This window comes from Lampetra fluviatilis, chromosome 8 (assembly GCF_964198595.1).
Source record: "Lampetra fluviatilis chromosome 8, kcLamFluv1.1, whole genome shotgun sequence".
In the NCBI taxonomy this organism is placed as follows: Eukaryota; Metazoa; Chordata; class Hyperoartia; order Petromyzontiformes; family Petromyzontidae; genus Lampetra; species Lampetra fluviatilis.
Genome location: NC_136282.1, coordinates 619,446 through 639,015, shown reverse-complemented (window position 1 = coordinate 639,015; position 19,570 = coordinate 619,446). Strand labels below are relative to the sequence as shown.

General features: G+C 46.9%; 1 protein-coding gene across 8 annotated transcripts in view; it reads right to left on the bottom strand.

The window, feature by feature from the left end:
- The window catches only part of LOC144933764 (uncharacterized), a 126,747-nt gene that overhangs the window by 64,515 nt on the left and 42,662 nt on the right, over nucleotides 1–19,570 (bottom strand). For 4 of the 8 annotated variants that reach the window (XM_078858841.1, XM_078858842.1, XM_078858837.1 and 1 more), the window contains exon 3: nucleotides 11,323–11,452. The exons of the other annotated variants lie outside the window; for them this stretch is intronic. Coding sequence is in view for 1 of the 4 variants with exons in the window: in XM_078858837.1 (XP_078714963.1) it covers nucleotides 11,323–11,414 (92 nt within the window). In the remaining 3 variants the exon portion in view is untranslated. The remainder of the gene's footprint in view (nucleotides 1–11,322; nucleotides 11,453–19,570) is intronic. 8 annotated transcript variants of the gene reach the window in all.

The following is a 19,570-nucleotide window of genomic DNA, read 5'->3' as shown; positions in this document are numbered from 1 at the left end:
GGCTGCGCTGGTGAGCACTCATTGGGCTGCGGTGGTGGGCACTGATTGGGCTGCGGTAGCGAGCACTGATTTGGCTGCGCTGGTGAGCACTGATTGAGCTGCGGCGGTGGGCACTGATTGAGCTGCGGCGGTGGGCACTCATTGGGCTGTGCTGGTGAATGGTTCAATGGGCCAATTGACTGGACTTGCCCCCCAGGCCTAAGGCTGCCAGCCCTCCCCTGGCTGCGCTTGACTGGCTGTCCCTCCCTCAGCTCCCTCACTTGCCCCTCGGCTCCACTCCCAGTGATATTCCTGTGTGCTGGGGATGTACTGCGATCTGTGAACAAAACTGCAGGTGTAATTAACTTTTTAATGGCACCCGCACCAGTGTGAGACTGGGGTAAAAGCGGAGTTCCCCCAATCAGACTGCATTGATGGGCAGTGCAGTCTGTATGTCTCTGTGTGGGCAAAGTTATTGCTGGTATATTGTTTTTGTAGCGCTGTATATATATATTGGTATTTTACTAATATCAATTTTGACTCCCTAGGAAACTGATGTCAAGAAAGAGAAAAATTGACTCGGAGTGTAGGATATTCAAAGAACAGTGGACTTATGATTACTTTTTCATGCAGTACAAGGAAAGAGCTGTGTGTCTGATATGCCAGAATATAGTGTCTGTGTTCAAAGAATACAATTTACGTCGACACTATGAAACTCAACATAAAGATAAATATGATTGTTTGGTCGGAGAAGTGAGAAAAGATAAAATATTAAAACTGAAAAATACATTAACAACTCAGCAAAATACTTTTGTGAAGCAGAAGCAGCTAAATATTTCATCACTGCGAGCAAGTTTGCAAGTTGCCAAGCTAATAGCGTGCACTGGCAGACCATTCGTGGAGGGAAAATTTGTTAAAGAATGCCTTCTTTCTGTTGCCAAAGAGATGTGTCCAGAGAAGGCCGATTTATTTAGTACAGTGATTCTTTCAGGACCTACAATTACACGGAGGATTGAAGAAATGGGAGACAATTTGCATCAGAATTTGCAAAACTCCACAAAAAAACTTTCCTATTTTTCCTTGGCACTCGACGAAAGCAATGATGTTCGTGATTCTGCACAACTTCTAATTTTTATTCGTGGGATGAATGACTATTTCGAAGTCACAGAAGAGCTTGCTGCACTGCAAAGCATCAAAGGAACAACTACAGGAGAGGATATATATGAAAAGGTTTTCCAAACTGTGAATGGTTTGGAGCTGAATTGGGCTAAACTAGCCAGTGTGACAACTGATGGTGCTCCTAGCATAGTGGGGTCTAAGAAAGGAGTAATTGCTCGCATTAACCAAGAGATGGACAAACATAACCATTCTCATCCAATAGCCATACACTGCCTCATCCACCAACAAGCGCTGTGTAGTAAATCACTGAAGTGGAACTCTGTTATGAAAATTGTGGTATCTTGTGTTAACTTCATTAGAGCTCATGCACTAAACCACAGACAATTTCAGGAATTTCTGTCTGAACTAAATGTTGACGATGAAGATGTTCTGTACCACACAGAAGTCCGTTGGCTGAGTCGAGGGAGAGTTTTGAAACGTTTCTATGACTTACTTCCACAGATTACAGCTTTTCTGCTTTCAAAAAACAAAGAAGTACCAGAGCTCAATGATGCAGAATGGAAATGGCACCTTGCCTTTCTGACAGATGTAACAGAGCTACTCAACAGTTTCAATGTGCAACTTCAAGGAAAGGGGAAGCTCCTTTGTGATATGTAATCACATGTCAAAGCATTTGAAGTAAAATTAGGCCTCCTCATCAAACAAGTTAAGGAGGAAAACTTCTGCCATCTCCCCACAACTCAAAATCTGTTAGCAGAAAAACCATTGGTTGCAATTCCCAAACAAAACATGTGTGGATTCACTGGAAAAATTGCAAAAGGAGTTCCAATTTAGATTTAAAGAGCTTCATCTCCATGAACAGGACATACAGCTTTTTCGTAACCCATTTTCTATTGACATTGAAAATGTGGATACAATTTACCAAATGGAACTGGCTGAACTGCAGAATTGTGACTCTCTGAAAGACGCATTCAAGTCAAGCAGCCTTCATAATTTATCTGCATCTCTCCCCTCTGAGACATATCCTCATCTCAGGAACCATGCACTCAAAATGGCAACCATCTTTGGCAGCACTTATGTCTGTGAACAGACTTTTTCCAGAATGAAACATTTGAAATCTCCAACCAGATCTAGACTAACGGATGCACACTTGCATCACTTGTTACGACTAGCAGTGACAAATATGGAACCGGACATTGACCATCTCATTAGCCAAAAGTAGGCCCATAGTTCCCATTGAAATACGGGCAAGTTTGTTGATTTAACTTTACTTGTTCTTCATTTTAAATATTGTATTTGATCCCGTTTTGTTTCTTCACTTCAAAATAAGATATATGCAGTGTGCATAGGAATTTGTTCATAGTTTTTTAACTATAGTCCGGCCCTCCAACGGTCTGAGGGACAGTGAACTGGCCCCCTGTTTAAAAAGTTTGAGGACCTCTGCATTAAGCCAATGCTACCGACAATATGCATTCCCAGAAAGTATTGTGGTTGACGGGAAGAGTAAACAAATACTATATTGTATGTTGTATGTTGATGAACAGATATATGAAGGAGACATATTGTCTGATTTTTTTTGTATCTATTGCAGTGGTTCCAAAACGTGTGCTTGTTGGGTACTCGAGTTGGCAGTGCCCCACCCGGCTTTGCTGGCTCCAGCTCAAGAGCCGCTCCACTCGGCCGCTCCAGCTCCAGCTACTTTTACCTGGCTCCACATCCAGAGCCCTCAACAGTAAAAGCATCATACTATATTCGTTTTTAAAATTATTATTAATAGTCTAATCAGATAATTGTTTTTATAATTTAAAGATAAATGAATTACCTATAGTTTTAAGAGGGAAAAAAAACATGAACTCACAGCTTATATGTGGCCTACGAGGTTTGTGGGGTGACCTTGCTTACACTTTCTACACTGCTTGTTTTTCTCTGCATGTCACCTTTCACAACATGCCACTCAAGCACGTGTGTCACAGTGGTGGCCGTGATCTCAAGAGCCTCCCTGGGCCACTGCAGACATCGAGCCCCCCGTGTTAACCGCCTCTTATCACCTGGTGGTGCCAGTGGATGTCGTGCCCCAACCAGTGGTTCTCAGCGTGCGGTGCTGTGGAGGCTTGCGGACACTCACTCTCAGCTCAGGTCGCTCAACAAGGCTCTCTGCTGCTGCTGCTGCACCTCCCTCCGTGTGGCAGATGAATCAGGCTTCTCAGCACCGCACAATCCTGCCTCCACCCATAACAATGCTGCACACATGTACATTCCTTGTGTTGCTTTCATCATATGATTTGGATAATAACTTGAAGGTGATGCTTATACTTAATTTATACGTAATAATAATCCCACGTGTCCAAAATATTACACTTGGCTTGTGTAGGAATTGCCCGTAGAAATTCCTGCTACCCATTTCAAGTCCACCCTTGTTGACAGTCTCTCGTCATCCTTGAGTCCTCTACTGCTCCAACCATGTCACCAGTTATACCCTGAGACCTACATTTTTCTCATGTATGATGTACCGCAATGCACTTTAAGATAATTGAAAACCCTGTAATTGTATATATGTATGCAGTTCGGACTGCATTAATGTACTGAAACTCATCTGCAACCTCATCAACTGAAACTTATTATTTTTTGCTCTCTAATTCATGTGAAAAGCTTCCATTATCCGTGGTTCGAGTCTTACTATTATACGTGTTATACTCAGATAAGAGGCATTTCGTATCAGTGGTTCTGTTGGGCACTTACATTTTTCCAATTACCCGTGATGAATAAGAGTGTGAATGTCGACCTGAATGCCTGGCTTCCACCACACCTTCCATCCCATAGACTTTACCAAAAGAACAATAATAATGATGAGCAAGTCATTGTTTTTATTGCCACTGATGATGATCACGTGATTTATCCAGTAATCCTTCACCGACTCCCAAGCGTGTTTCATTGAGTATTTTTTACGTAGGTGGACACTGGAGTCCATGACAAAGCTCACACATGCAATAGACGATACCGCTCAGTGCTTTGCAGAGACGTGTTCAAGTACCCGCTTGCTGTGCTGCCATCGTCTCCTCACCATCTCAGAGTCGAGAGGGTTTGGAGGCTCCATAGATCTGCGTGAACCACCACCAGCCCTTGCTGGGCCCAAAAGTGCTGAATCACAGCACCCGACTGCAGCAAATGCTGCTGCTGATAATAATTATATGGTTTTCGTTGACGATAATAGTCATGACGGTTTCTGCTGCGTCTGATAATAATGACACAGAAATAATTAAACACAACGCTGGTGCTGCTACTGATGGTGCTGCTACTGTTGCTGTTAACAAGGTAAAAAAGGCATGCATATGAATGATTCTGTAACACCCAGCAACATGCGGTTGTCCTTGGAAGTATTATTTTTTAGGAATGCGTACTACCGGCTATGAAATACAAATCATAAATATGTTCATTTATTTATTGTTATGTTTATTATCCAAGAAAGCCTCACTGATTCCCAAGATCCTGTATCAGGAGGGTCCTGCAACATTTTTGCGGTAGGGGGTGATGCTGCTTTTGTGTAATCCCAATTTCGTCACTTGCAGGTGATTTTCCAGCAAATACCAGTTACATTGTTGTATTTCTTCAGCTAATATTGACGATGACAATTGAACAAAATCTGAAGTGTGCGATATAAGGACAGAAAGGTGCATTTTGGAATTACACTGAAGAGACAAGAAACACGGTGATCGGAGAACATGCGTACGTTTAGACGCCACACTGACTGTTGAGAGACGTGAGCTTTTGCGGAACGCATTGCTAAAAAAAATATGATAGCCTATGGTGGAAGGTACATACGGAGTGCTCCGTGGATTTATGTAGCAGGAGTGTACGATACAAGGATGACAGTGACAAGATGATGAAGATTATAATTACGACAATTGTGAGGAGGATGCCAATTGTTGCCGCTTTCACCATCTGTATTCTGCTGAAGGTCAAGCACCATACACCACACCTCTACACTTTCCCACACTACTACAATAAATTATTATACTACACCTACATACACATCTTCTGATTATCTGGTTTTTTTTCACGGATAAGATGAGTCACCTGAAAATAGTTACCATGGACTCCTAAAATCATTCAATAATCAACATTTTTGTATGTATAATGAGTCGTGCAAAACATGTGTCACATTATTTACAAGTATATTAGAATGAGGGCATGGATCAAAATAATTTCAATGTATCAGCTTAAACAATTAAAACATATTTCACCGCATCGTCCTCTAGACCAGTGCTTCGCACCCCCCATCATACACCGCCCACACCTCCCACACCCAACACCCCCACACCTCCCCCACCCCAGACCACCCACCCTGCTCCATTGTTGCCGTGAACTTAGGCAGTAGACAGCCATGAGTGCCGACCCTGTGCCGGCTCTCCCAAGGCCCTCTCAACTCCTCCCTTGGTCACTCCATGCGCAGTTGGGGAAAAAGCGTGCGCGCGACGATCGAGCTAGCTCGGAAAGTGAGTTTCTTGGAAAGTGAATTTCTTGGCAAGTGAGTTTCTTGGAATGAACGAGTTTGAGAAGCACTGCTCTAAACTCATACAAGAAAAACTGAAATGTTTTTGAAAGTAAAAGTTGGCTGTTATGTGGAAACTGTTTCCTGCCACAAACTGAATGATGTCGGTCCTTTTGTCAATCCACTATGTATGAAGGTGGCCTTTCTATGCCGTGTCAGTCTTGGGGATTGTTTGGCCATATATGACCACAGTGGTCAGTGTGCATTGGGGGAAGAAGAAGGCATCCAGCACTGGATTTAAATATCGTTCATCCCTGATATCCCTCGTTAGCTAATCACTATGCCACCACTCCACTTTCTCACCCGCAAGATTGGAGAGTGGCTTCCACCTATATCCTATCAGCGCAACCACAGAGACCACAAACGTATACAGCACTGATAGGTTTCCATGAAACACCAACATCACACCGTTATCAAGATCTGAATCTGTGTGCTGTTTGTGGCTGTAAAACTGAGTTAGCAGACCATGCTGCCAAAAAAGGCAATGCAGATTGCACCCAGAGGTTAGAAACCAAGAGACTGAACCACTGACGAAAACCACACTGAACCAGCATTGTGTGTTGTTGATGGTCATGGGAATTAGCAGATGTGATGGAAAGATGTGGTACCATCAACAGCATTGGTGGCAGTGTGTTTAAGTGTAGTGGATTAACTCGCGCCAAGAGGGGGAATTGGAAACACGTGTGTGTTATGGACAGTGGGGTCGCATCAGGGCAAACAGGTGTTGCTGGGAGGATAACGGCCGGAGGGAGATGGTCCATTAAGTGGTTGTAAGATGCGTGGCGGTGATTGGATGGTGGATGTAGCAGATGCAGGGTGGCGCCAGCAAGTCTGGAGATGGGAGCAGGTGGCGACGGGGGCCGCGGGCGCGGGGCGTCGGGGGGGGGGGGGAAACGAGGAGCGTGAGAGAGGGCCGGGGAGTTGTTGCTGGGAGCTGGACGGAGATGGTCGGGGAGAAGCAGTGGAGCAGGAACAAGAAGAATATACGAGTGATAGAATAGGCTAGCAGTGGAACAGGGAACGAGAAGAAGATATGAGAGATAGAACAGGCTAGCAGTGGAACAGGGAACGAGAAGAAGATATGAGAGATAGAACAGGCTAGCAGTGGAACAGGGAACGAGAGAAGATATGAGACGGAGCGCGGCGAGCGGACAATCGCGGCGAGCGGACAATCGCGGCGGGCCTACAATCGCGGCGAGCGGACAATCGCGGCGAGCGGACAATCGCGGCGAAGTTACATGTCTTGAATGTGAAGAGTTTGTAATAAAAGTGACGACGGAAAAATAAGTTGTCTGCGTAAAGTTCAGCACTACATTTGGTGTCGGTAGTGACTGCTGAACCGCGCCGATATGTCGAAGAAATCGTCAGGCGACAGCAGCGATGGGGACGTGGTGCCCGCATCGGGGCAAGAGGTTGCCGCTCCCCTGGCGGACCTGGACCACCGGGTGCCTTCGGCGCAGGAGGGCGGACCAGGCGGTGCTGAGACCCCAAGCCCGGCTCAAGAATGGAGAGCCATCATGGCCCAGTGGGAGGCCAGGCTGGCGACGCTCATGGCGGCGTTCGACCTCTTAACAGCGACGGAAATGGCGTTGCCGACGCTGTCGGGCCAACCCCTGCCCGCTCCTGCGCCACCGGTGGTGGCTGACGACACGGCCGCGACTCCCACCACGCCGCGAACGGAGCCGGATGCCGCTGGGGTGCCGGGGTCGCCACCCCCGGGTTCACGGGGCCGGCTACATGTGGAGCACTTCGAGGCCAGGGTCGGCATCTGGGCAGCATTTACACGGCGCTTCCGAGCGGTGTATCAATCGCTCGACTGGGCGGACAGCGATGCGCTACGGACCCTGCCGATGGCCCTGGATGACGACGCGCTGGCGGCGTTCTACGGCTTCCCTGCTAACGACCGCTCATCGCTGGCAGGGGCATTCGTGGCAATGCAGGCCATATACGAGCCTCGGTCAGTCGCCAAGCGAAAATTTCAGTTAAGGAAGTGGGAGGACACGAAGTCTCCCCTCGCTTACCACAGCGCACTGTTGGCCCTCGGCCAGGCGGCTTACCCGGCGATGGACCGAGCCACTCTTAACTCTCTGGCCCAGGAGAAGCTGCTGCTGATGGCAAAAGAGCTGCGGGTTGTCCTTTCGCTTCCCAGCAACAGCGACGATGGCATGTCGTATTTGCAGATAGCAAGGAACATCCAAACTAACCTAGATCTCCGCAACGACGGCAGCAGTGGCGCAGCCTCTGGTGATGTGCGCCAGCGTGTCCGGGTGCCCAGAGGAGGTGGAGGAGCCGCGACCGGTTACAGCAGCGAGAGGTCAGCCGCTTGCGAACCCGCCCTGCCGCCCCGGGGGGTATGGAGGTGGCGCTCTTCGTGCATGCTACAAGTGCGGACGGTGAGGGCATCTCGCTTGTGACTGCTGGCGACGCAAGGGCGCTTTTCCAAGAGCGCCGGACGACTACAACCGTGGATTTCCCCCGTTCCGAGGTTCACAGGCAAGTCGAGACACATTCAATACACGGCCGTTTCCTCCACATCACTCATCCGTGCCGCATCACCCTGTAACCACTCATTTGGACAAGTCGCACGGAAATGTTGTATGGGGTGCGTGAGTGCATCGTGTTTTGGGAGCTGGGCCGGGTTCGTCGAATGTGATGGCACTTGTTCAATGCCTCGACGGGGTATTCGCCATTCTATTTAATGTACGGTCGGGAACCAGAGGCCCCAGCCCTGGTCAGGTTGGGCGTGCAAGTGCGGCGGAAGTCGTCGGCGGTACCTGCCCCCATGCAGGTGGTATTAGACCATCTGAAGGAGGCTAGAGAGGCCTCGTTGGGTAACACCGCGAGACGGCAGGCTGCCAATAAACGCCTGCACAGCACACAGTCTCCGCGAGAGCCCTGGCGTGTGGGGGACAGGGTTTGGCTGCACTGCCCTATGGTGCCAGTGGGCACATCTCTGAAGTTCCATCGACCCTGGAAAGGTCCCGTTGATATTGTAGAAACTCGTCTGGACTAGAGTTTATGAATTTGCTGCGGCCGGCGCCTATGGCATGTTCACCCGTCGCATCTTAAGAAATGTGTGCCTCCATATGATGCGTCATCTCCCATCCCGGAGTGGCCTGTATTGGATGTGTCTGACGAACCTGTGGTATGGTTGCATGTGAACGCGCCTCAGCAGTCTGTCCCCTGTGTGCCTGCAGGACCGCCACTATTGACTCGGAAGAGGCTTTCTGGCAGGTTCTCTGGCCGTGAGCCAGTTGGCCAGACGCAACCTCGGGAGCCGCCCCGAGACACACGGAAGCGGGATGCAATCACACCAGCTGATGATCCCTGTCACGAGGGTGGACACGCATCGAGGGCGGGATGCAGCTCTGTGTCGATGAGGGAGCGTTCCCCACCCTTGTCCCCTGTCTGCCCATTCAGGGGTGATGGACGGCTGCTGGAACCCGCTCTGGAGGAAGGACTCTCCGTTGAAGATACGACTGCAACATTACACAGAAGTTGTTATTGTGGGACGCCATTGTTGGTTGGACCCTTGGTTGGTTGTGTTGTTGATTGTTGCACGTATTCACCTGTCCACTGATCGAGGCGTTGTGTTGCTTGTGCGTAGCCGGGACGGCTAATTATTTTATGGACAGTGGGGTCGCGTCACGGCAAACAGGTGTTGCTGGGAGGTTAACGGCCGGAGGGAGACGGTCCATTAAGTGGTGCGTGGCGGTGATTGGATGGTGGATGTAGCAGGTGCAGGGTGACGCCAGCAAGTCTGGAGATGGGAGCAGGTGGCGGCGGGGCCGCGGGCGCGGGGCGTCGGGGGAGGGGGGGGACGCCGCTTAATTAATTGGTAATTAATGAGGACAGGGATATATACGGGAGCATGAGAGAGGGACGGGGAGATGTTGCTGGGAGCTGGACAGAGATGGTCGGGGAGAAGCAGTGGAGCAGGAACAAGAAGAAGATACGAGAGATAGAATAGGCTAGCAGTGGAACAGGGAACGAGAAGAAGATATGAGAGATAAAACAGGCTAGCAGTGAAACAAGGAACGAGAAGATATGAGAGATAGAGCAGGCTAACAGTGGAACAGGGAACGAGAGAAGATATGAGACAGAGCAGAGTGAGATAGAGCAGAGTGAAGCAGAGAAGAGTGGAACAAAGCAGAGTGAGATGGAGACACCGAGAGAGAGATAGTCAGAGCAGTCAGTCGGAGCAGAGAGAGAGGACAGTCGGGGAGAGACACGGCGAGGCGGAGGAAGCGGAGCGAGCGAGGCGAGCGGAGTGCAGCGAGCGGACGACGGAGGTGGATAATAACGCCGAAGTTACGGGTGTTGAATGTGAAGGGTTTGTAATAAAAGTGACGACAGAAAAGAAGAAGTTGTTTGCGTAAAGTTCAGCACTACATAAGTACAGCCCTTTTGTCAATCTACTGCCGGATAAGGACCTTCTCACCGGGGGTTGACCATACTTCACCATGCTAGTCATGCGGTCACCACGTGCAATTCACTTCCAATCCAAACTGTAAATAACTCGCGACCCTTAAACAATACAGTACGTTAATAAAATGTATCATAGATTAATATTTGCGCTGTTAATTATTCATTAGGAATGGCAAATCAATTGTAGCAATGCACGATAAATCAATAAGAATTTAGTGTATGGTAATTGATGTATTTAATTTCGAAATTACTTGAAAAGGTATGTTAATTACACTGAAGAATTTGTGTAATGTTGCCCTCATTCAACGTGTTTTTAGGAAATGTTTTGACCGTACAAAAACATAGCAGCGAAACAACCGCAAATATTCACAGTTCCATTGTGTACATCACTGGCGACTATAGGGTAAGAGTGTACTCAAGACGTCATGAGAAGTAACAAGAGGCTCACTAAAACCTTTTTTTTAAACCCTCAACATTCAACTCACACCCATCAATGTTAAATTATAAGCGGCACTGCTCTGCTTGATGTAATCAAAGGTTGGCTACGTACGGTGCGAAAAAAGCTCAACATACATACGTACGTGAGCAATTTCTGAGCTCGGAGATAAAACAACCTCAGTGTCCTGGATACACTATTCCCGTCCATGTATGTTTGCATGATCCTGGTAGCCACTACAGACACAATATACCGCAGCCGACTGAATTATATTGTATAGAATACTATTCATTCACTGTCCCCGCACCCTATATGTCATAACACATTTAGAAATAAGCAGTCATTACATCATAATACATAAATAATTTTCCAGATGAAACTTCGGTGGTAAGCATCCTGATATTAATATCTAACAAATATTTTCCATAATGTAAATTATATATACATGGAATTATGTGAGTTGTAACCGCATACATTAATTTTGTAAAGGCTCACTGATGGAAAATAAACTGGGCAGGAAAGAGATGTACTTATTATACATGTGTAACAATAAAAGGAAAAAATATGTGAATAGAAACCAATATGACCAATTTTTAAACATACATCCAACACATGTGATATGGAAAGTTAACAGTTATGAATCGTTCCTTCGGAATAGACAATGCTTCACTCCATCCCGAAATCAGATAGAGTACCTTCTTTACAGCAAGGCTGTACAGAGGAAGTATGGCCATTTGAATAAAGATTTATATTTGCATGGAAAATAAGGGACAGATAATCTCCCCCGTAATTTATATGACTTCCACTATACCTGCAGTAGAAGCAGAAAATGCTGAAGGGATGACCCACTTCCCCAACTCCAACAGCCTGGCTGGGTCCAGCTGCGTCATGCTGTGATCTCATTGCAGGAGATGGCCAAGGGATGCCCTCAACAGCTCTATCTAGAAAAAGAGAATCCAGCTATCCATCAAGATCAGGATCTGCAGTACCCACATCCTCTTTTGCTTCATATCTGGTATTTTAAGGCCTGAAGGCTGAAAGATGAAACCAAAATACAATGCGACCATTCAACCTTATTTGAGCATGCTTTTGAACATGCCATATTGTAACAACAAAGAGTAAAAAAAAACAGATCTCTGTACAATAGAGGGTTGCCATCTTTTACACAGAACAAACTCGGACGTATATTTCCCAGTCAGCCTAGGTATATCAAACCTACTGTACAGTACGTCGTAACAAAGTTCACTACCGGTGCCAGATCTCGGTGGGAGTCAATTCCTGCCACCCAAACACAGATGCCAATTCCTGGACTGCACTGGGCCAAACCCGAACAGATGGCAACCCTGGCACAATACTGGTCATAAAGTGGCATTAAATAAAACGACTGTATTAAGGTGGGTGGGTTTATAACCAGGTGAGAATCAACCCAGCCATCAATAACACGATTTCTGTTTGCAGAAGGTTGCAATGTTAATGCTTTTCAGCTGCAAAAAAAGTTCCAGGTGACATTTCTTGCATACCATCAGTCTAAGAGAGACCGTTCGTCGCTCAAGTCCAAAGGCAATCCACTCACAATCACAATTCCCGTGAGTAAATTCCACCTACAATGCTGGCCAATTAGGCTACAATCCATATGCCCACGGCCCATATTCATGCGAACATTGAACATTCCCTGCTTAACAGCGTATTGAGGTGTTTCTCATCTCAAAAAGCCAGCAGCAGAAGTTCCACATTCCTATGGCGGAGCCAACACTCTCCACAAGACAGCCGCTGTTGACTTCCTCACAAAGTCGTATCCATTTAATCGGCCCCAAAAAACTCGCAACCATCCGATAGAGGGTCGCTCGCTCTCCCAGAGCCACTTGGCTAGTTAGAAATACCCCCCCCCCCACCCCGCCTATATCCATTATCACCTTCATCATCCCTTGGATTTGTAAATTCCTTACCACTTGGTGAGGGCACACCGTTTGTGTGAAGTAAACTGTTTTTAAGCCAAGTATAAAAAGGATTTTCTTCTCTGGCAAACGAAGATTTGACCAGCTCAAAGCCAGAGTGAGCAAGATGAACAAATAAACCCGTAAAAACAAAGATTTTCACTATAAATCCTTTATATGCGTGGCGGCTAGAGTCTTCTCGTCCTCTGGCTTGAGATGGCTGCCACCTATGGGTCTGCCAGTATTAAGCAATTGGTAATTAAATATTTAATTAGTTTTCCCTAAACAGTGTAAAATTTTGGGAATTTTTTTTCACGAACGAGTCTGTGTGGAAAATGTCAGCTCGATTGGATCACGGGAAGTGGGTTAAAAAACGACCAAAAGATTTGCACGGTCGTAAGCAAGCAAGCAAGTACGCAAGCAAGCACGCAAGCAAGCAAGCAAGCGAACTTAATATAAAGGATTTAAAAATAATGAACTATAGCAGTGGCGTAGATATCAAGTGCGCAAGAGGTGCAACTCAACCGAGTCCCCATAGGCCAGAGGGGGCCCTGATGCCAGGCTACGCAGAGGGAGGAAACACAGTAGTGCCTCGGTTAACGTTTTTAATCCGTTCTACGAAAAGTAGTGTTAACCGAAATAGCTGTTAATCAAATTAATTTATAAGTTTTAAAATAAGTAAAAATCACTTAGTCTGCAAAAGCGCTGTTTCCACTGCCAAAACCGAAAAAAGTAATGCAAACAAAGCCATACTCTTTGGTTCTTTCAGTAAAGTCACGTAGATAAAAAATAAAAATAATAATGAAAAATAAAATGAAAATTAAAATAACTAAATTTCGATTTAAAGCTTTCGTGACTGCAGGGATTCATCTTCTTGGTTCTTTCGGTAAAGTCACGTAGAAAGGAAATAATAAAATAATAAAAATAAAACATCATAAAATAATTCTCACGACGTTTCGGCCACAACGCAAGCAGCCGTCCTCAGGTAAAGAACAGGTCTGTCAGAAAGACAGCGTCTGAATGAAACACCACCAGGCTTGGAGCGTATATTTAAGCTGGGTTGGAGGGTGGAGAGCGCCTTGACAAAATAATTTGCATATCAAGAGAAATATGCTAAATTCCATATCAAGATAAATATGCTTAATTCCTCTTGATATGCAAATTATTTTGTCAAGGCGCTCTTCCCCCTCCAACCCAGCTTAAATATACGCTCCAAGCCTGGTGGTGTTTCATTCAGACGCTGTCTTTCCGACAGACCTGTTCTTCACCGGAGGACGGCTGCTTGCGTTGTGGCCGAAACGTTGTGAGAATTATTTTATTATGTTTTATTTTTATTATTTTATTATTTCCCTTCTACGTGACTTTACCGATAGAACCAAGAAGATGAAAATGACTAAATTAAATGACGACGTTTCGGAGGCAACACAAGTTTCCGTCATCAGGTGAAACAGCCACAGCAAAATTACTGTAGTGAATAGAGAGAGCTATTTGTGACAAGGGATTATATAGGGTAAAAGGAGGGAAGGAGCCTGGGAGGAGGGATGCAGGGGGGGGGGGCGTCCGGAGTCGGGGGAGGGAGTTAAGCTGATTTAAGCTGATTAATAACATCCTTTTAGGACAGTGTGTGGACTTGGGGGCGGAAGTTAAGCCGATTAATAGATAAGCTGAGTTAAGCTGATTAGTAACATCCTTTTGAAATGCAGGGGAGGGGGGGCGTGTGTGGACTTGGGGGCGGAAGTTAAGCCGATTAATAGTTAAGCTGAGTTAAGCTGATTAGTAACATCCTTTTGGGATGTAGGGGGGCCGGTGTGGAGTCGGGGGGGCCGGTGTTAAGCTGATTAGTAGTTAAGCTGAGTTAAGCTGAATAATAACATCCTTTAGGATGCAGGGGGGGTGGTGTGTGGAGTCAGGGGCGGAAGTTAAGCTGATTAATAGTGAATAATAGGGGTCCAATCGGGTCCTATGGGCCCCAAGCCAACCACGCTACGCCATCGAACTTTGCTATGTTTAAAAAAACGTTTTCATTCACTGCAATGCAACGATCGCTGTGTTTTCCATTGAGTACTGCAATGCAGTCAGCCGTACACACGCCGCGTGTTGCTGCGGAGGTGCCGGACACAATCCTGCAATGTGTCCTCCAAATCTGCAACCGCGCAGCAGTGAATGCCTACTGTCTGGTGCTGTTGAGACTGGGTTGGTGAATTGCGTGGACCTCATCTTTGTGTGTCACCCACCTGCAGGAATATTCGAGGTGACCTATAGTTGGCAGCATAGCAAGTTTTCTAAACTAGTTCGTGAGTGTTATCCTCAATGAGTATAATTTTCTCTGGATGGGACTGTTTTTTTCCGCATGCATTACGAAACTGCCCAAAACTCCTAAGGTGAACCCTCTTGAAAATGAGTTTTGAGATTTAAATGTTTTCTGCCCATGCCGTACGCTGACCTTCACACAAGCAAAACATATTTAATCATAACCATCATGTTATGTATTGCTTTTTACAGAAACTCTCCCATACTGCTTGCATTTGCATACAAATTATAGAAATGCCACATCTTGAAATCATTACTTTTTAATGAATCTTGAATGTTTTACTCAGCATGAATGGAGTTGGTTAAATGGATACTAAGGTTATGTGCTCAATTGTCTGTAATAGATACTGCTGCCTATAAAGACATTGAGTCATGACCTTGCTATCCTTGTCATGCATGCGTCACTGCATCTGTATCTGTGTATATTTCGGTGTGTTCATGTGTGCTTGCACTTCGTGTGATTGTACATTCTTGTATCGTACGAATACTCAAAAAGGAGGGGGGAAAGGAACAATGCTATATGAGCAAAAATAAATACTGAGAAATAGCCACTACATCTACAGTGCATGGATGAAGCTACACAATTAATAAAAAAGAGGTTTACTGCAAGGAGACATCCAATATATTATATAAGTCTAATACTGGTAGGAACCACCTGGTTCCACCAGCCCACGGGATTTTTGTGTCCGTCTATCGTGCAACCAAAAATGGGAGGGGTGGGGCTGGGTGGAGAGGGGAGGGTGGGGAGGGGCTGGGTGGGGAGGGGCTGGGTGGGGATTGGCAGAGTGGGGTGAGGAGGGGAGGGTGGAGAGGGGAGGGGCTGGGTGGGGAGGGTGGGGCAGGGTGGGGGGTGAGAGGGTTGGGGCTGGGTGGGGAGGGGCTGGTCACCCCGTGGTGCCCTTATAAAACTCAACGTTTAACCTACTCACGCGGGCTTGTGCCCGCCCTCACAGTCGGCCATATATGCGGAATACACCACGCCGCTGTTGACTCTGGCCATTGACCGAGCAACCCAACGTTCCTACCAACTCCCTCCGCAGGAATGTGTTATAAAAACCTAGAACACAGCAATCATGACATGAAGTAGGAAACCATTTTTTTTTTATAAATCACAATTTAATGCAAAGCCGTACATTCTTTATAACTTCCCTTGAAGTTGGACATCACATACATTCTTTATGTTTACAGATTTACTGAAAGCACCATGTAGCCGTTCATTGTTTCATATTCCTGTTATTTAATTTTGAATTTGTCATTTGATCAGTCTAAAAATAATCTACCTGAGCCAAATTTAACTTTACTGCTCTGCTTTATTTTGTTTTGTCGTTTTTGTGACCCAGGTCCCTCTTGCAACTGAGACTCATCTCTTGGTCTCTACAGTTCTCACCTGATTCAACGAAATAATCTTTAGCATTTAAACTTAAACACTGTCAGTTACAAATGTTTCAGGCCCCTTTGCACAAGTGCATTAGTCTTTTTTCGAGACCACATTTGTGAAACCATTCCCTCTCAATTCCCACACAGCCTCTCTTTCTTATTGATTCTCGACCTTGGAACAAGTACTGTTGTGCTGACTAAATTCTACCACTCACGTCTCGCTCATTCTATGGGCCACCTCTTGCTCTCTCTCTCCTCACACTCTCATCTTACGTGCTTCTACTCACCACTCTGCCTGTTCTCCACTGCCAATATAACTCGTTTGTATTTCAGTTTTAACTTCTAACATTACTTATGTGCCTGACAGCCACCTTCATTTAACATTGTCAATTGAGAGTTAACTACATGTCATAATCAACCAAATTATAATTTGCCTAAAGTGAGGGATCATTGAACAATGCATACTTCACATTACAAACATTTTCAGTTTCATACTATATTCGAAAAAATATATCTGGCTGGCTTCCTGTCCGGATTCCTATCTGGCTGGCGCGCAAATTGGAGTGCAAAGTAGTAATGTGACTGCAAACATTTGGGTTATGGCGTCACCAGAATCTCACAGCTTTGAGCCGGCTTCTAGAAGAAGGTGGAAGAGATGGGGAGGAATGGAGAGGAGACAGGTGGAGGAAAGAGAGAGAGAAACGCAGTGGAAGGAGAAGAATATAGGAGAGGTAGTAGATGGGTCATAGCAATAGAGGTACAGATTGAAACTGAGACAAAGTGAAACACCGACATACATTTTTCTACCTACGTGACTTTACCGAAAGAAACAAAGAGTATGGATTCCTGCAGTCACGAAAGCTTCAAATCAAGATTGCAGTATAGAGTAAAGAGAAAGCAAGGGACTGGTAGATAGAGACAAGGCTTGATATCAAATTTAAAGTTTTGCTGGCTGGCTGGTTAGGAGGGACGGAAGGTCGGTCAAGTCAAAAGGACGTGCAGATTGCCAGTTGATCAGAAAAGATGTTCACGTGACTTAAATGTAAGAGAAACTGAAAATGACACAATAAAAAGAAAGTATTTACAGAAACAAGTGAATTTGAAAAAAAAATACACTGGAAATCACAATCGCTGATGCATTCAATTCGTTATTTGGTGACACTGCATTGGCAAATGATGCACAAGTACAAACGCAACACATTTGTCAATAACACTGTGGCTCTAAATATTAAAAAATAAGGTGACATTTTGGAGAAGTGGCCCTTCTTCGTAGCACATGAAGGGCTATGGTGAAGGGTCATTGATGTGCTCCAATTGTTTGCGACCTATCATTCAGAATAGTGTGTATATTTAAGTTTAAAATACAGTGTTCTATAACGTGGTAGTTGAGTTCCTAAAGAACGCCGAATTGTGGCAAAATTGTGTTATATAAGCAAATAATATAGGGTAAAGCACAGTCCGCGATAACACGTGAGATGCACATGCAGGCTGAACAAAGACTGATGACACACGTGGGTAGCGTCTAGAAGCATCCAGCAGCATCCAGTCTTGTGTGACACTATGCCAATGCAGCCGTACAACCGCTTATCTCTACTCGCGCGACGTAGTTCTGTTCACTCGATCGCGTTATATCCAATTCGCATCCACGTTATAGAAAATGTGTTCCTTAATACATTTGGAGAGGAAAGAAATATGCAGTGCGCACAGTTAACCGAGGGCAACTGAGGGCAAATAGGTGCGAGTGTGCAACGTTAGGTTTGCACGGACAAACTGCCAGTTGTTAAGGGGCAAGCAGGTGCAAACGGGTCCGACCGGTGTGCACGTTGAGGTGTTGCCAGGGAGACGGGAGATGGGGGGGATAATAAGGTGATTAATGTGACATCTGGCGCCAGCCTGGCGAGAGCTAAAGAGACGCACGGGAGGTCTTGGATAATTAGCAGAGTGATATGACGGTGTGTGCATGAGCGGAGAGGGAGTTGTTGTTGCCGGGGACAAGAGCAAAGACATCTCGCCGCTGCCGCTCCAGCCATCAACAGGACCTCAACCCTCATGCGTCATGGGCGGGTATTGGCTGATCCCCCCGCCCGGGACAGACGGGTGAGCGGGTCTGAGGGAGCGTAGGTGAGGGCAGCGGTGGAGATGTAGAGTTGCTGGGTGCAAAGCTGCTGTGTGTGAAGCTGCTGTGTGCGGAGACGCTCATCTCTTCGAGCGGATTACTGCTGTGACTTCCACTGCACGCCAAGACATGCTTCCCGCCGCTGTTACGACCGAGGCGTCTGGAGCGCTGGACCTGCAGCCATGCTCTACTCGTCCGCCATTTCGGGCAATCGGCCCACACCGCAGCAGCAGCCACCGAATTCTAAGGTGGAAGTCGTTCCCAAGCCCCGACAGCTGCCTACGGTGTGTCAGTTCACTGCTGCAGGAGGAGATTGGACGGCTTTTCGTCGTCGATTCGAGGCCACCTACATCTCGGTGGGATGGACATCCCAAGAGGCGTTTCAAACTCTTCTCACGGCCCTCGACTTCTTAACCGCCTTTTTCGACATCCCCGAGTCGGATATAGCGACCCTCGTGCACGCCTACCCCGAGATGGCCGCTCCCCCATCTAATGTTCGGAGAAGATTCAGGCTGCAGCGATGGGGCGAGAACGAGACACCGCTGGCATATCGAATTACTCTCCTCACCTTGGGACACGCGGCTTTCCCTCGCATGGACAGAGTCGCCTTGGATTCCCTCGCCTTGGAACGGCTTCTCTCCTTGGCTCGAGAGTTGGGGGTCACACTCGCAGTGGCTAGGGACAATGACCTGACTTCTCTGCAGGTCGCCCACAGCATCTAAGCGCACCTCAACCTTAAAGACTGGCCGGCGGCGGCGACCAGTGCAACGGAGCTGGCCGTGGATGAGCAGGCATGTGCCTCCTCCGCCAGGGGAATCAAAGAAAGGAGTGTTGGCCGGCGCCCGTCAGCACGGGAATGGAGCCCCAGGCTGAGTCAGCCGCCTGGGCGTCCTTACCGTACCTGCTACAGGTGCGGGTGCATGGGCCACATCGCCGTCGACTGCCGCCGTGGGACCGGAGGGTTCCTGCTGCATCCATCCTCTGGCTTCAACGCCTCCTCCTCCCGCAATATACAGGTGAGTCCAGACACATTAGATACACGGACGTTTTTGTCCCATCATCCAACTAGCATAGGATGCGTGCGGACTCATCCTGTGAAATATCATCCCGACGCGACTCGTACACGAGGTGCGAGGTCGTTAGCGTGTTGGCCGCGCGGCGTCAAGCAGTGGAACGCACTGGCTCATCGTGTAGTGGGTGCCGCGGCAGGTTCTTCAACAATTGTGGGGTTGATTCAGGGGATCCAGGTTCGTCTGTTGATAGACACAGGGGCCGTTGCGACTATGGTCTTTGAGGCTGTGTTTCGTACATTGCCTTTGTCG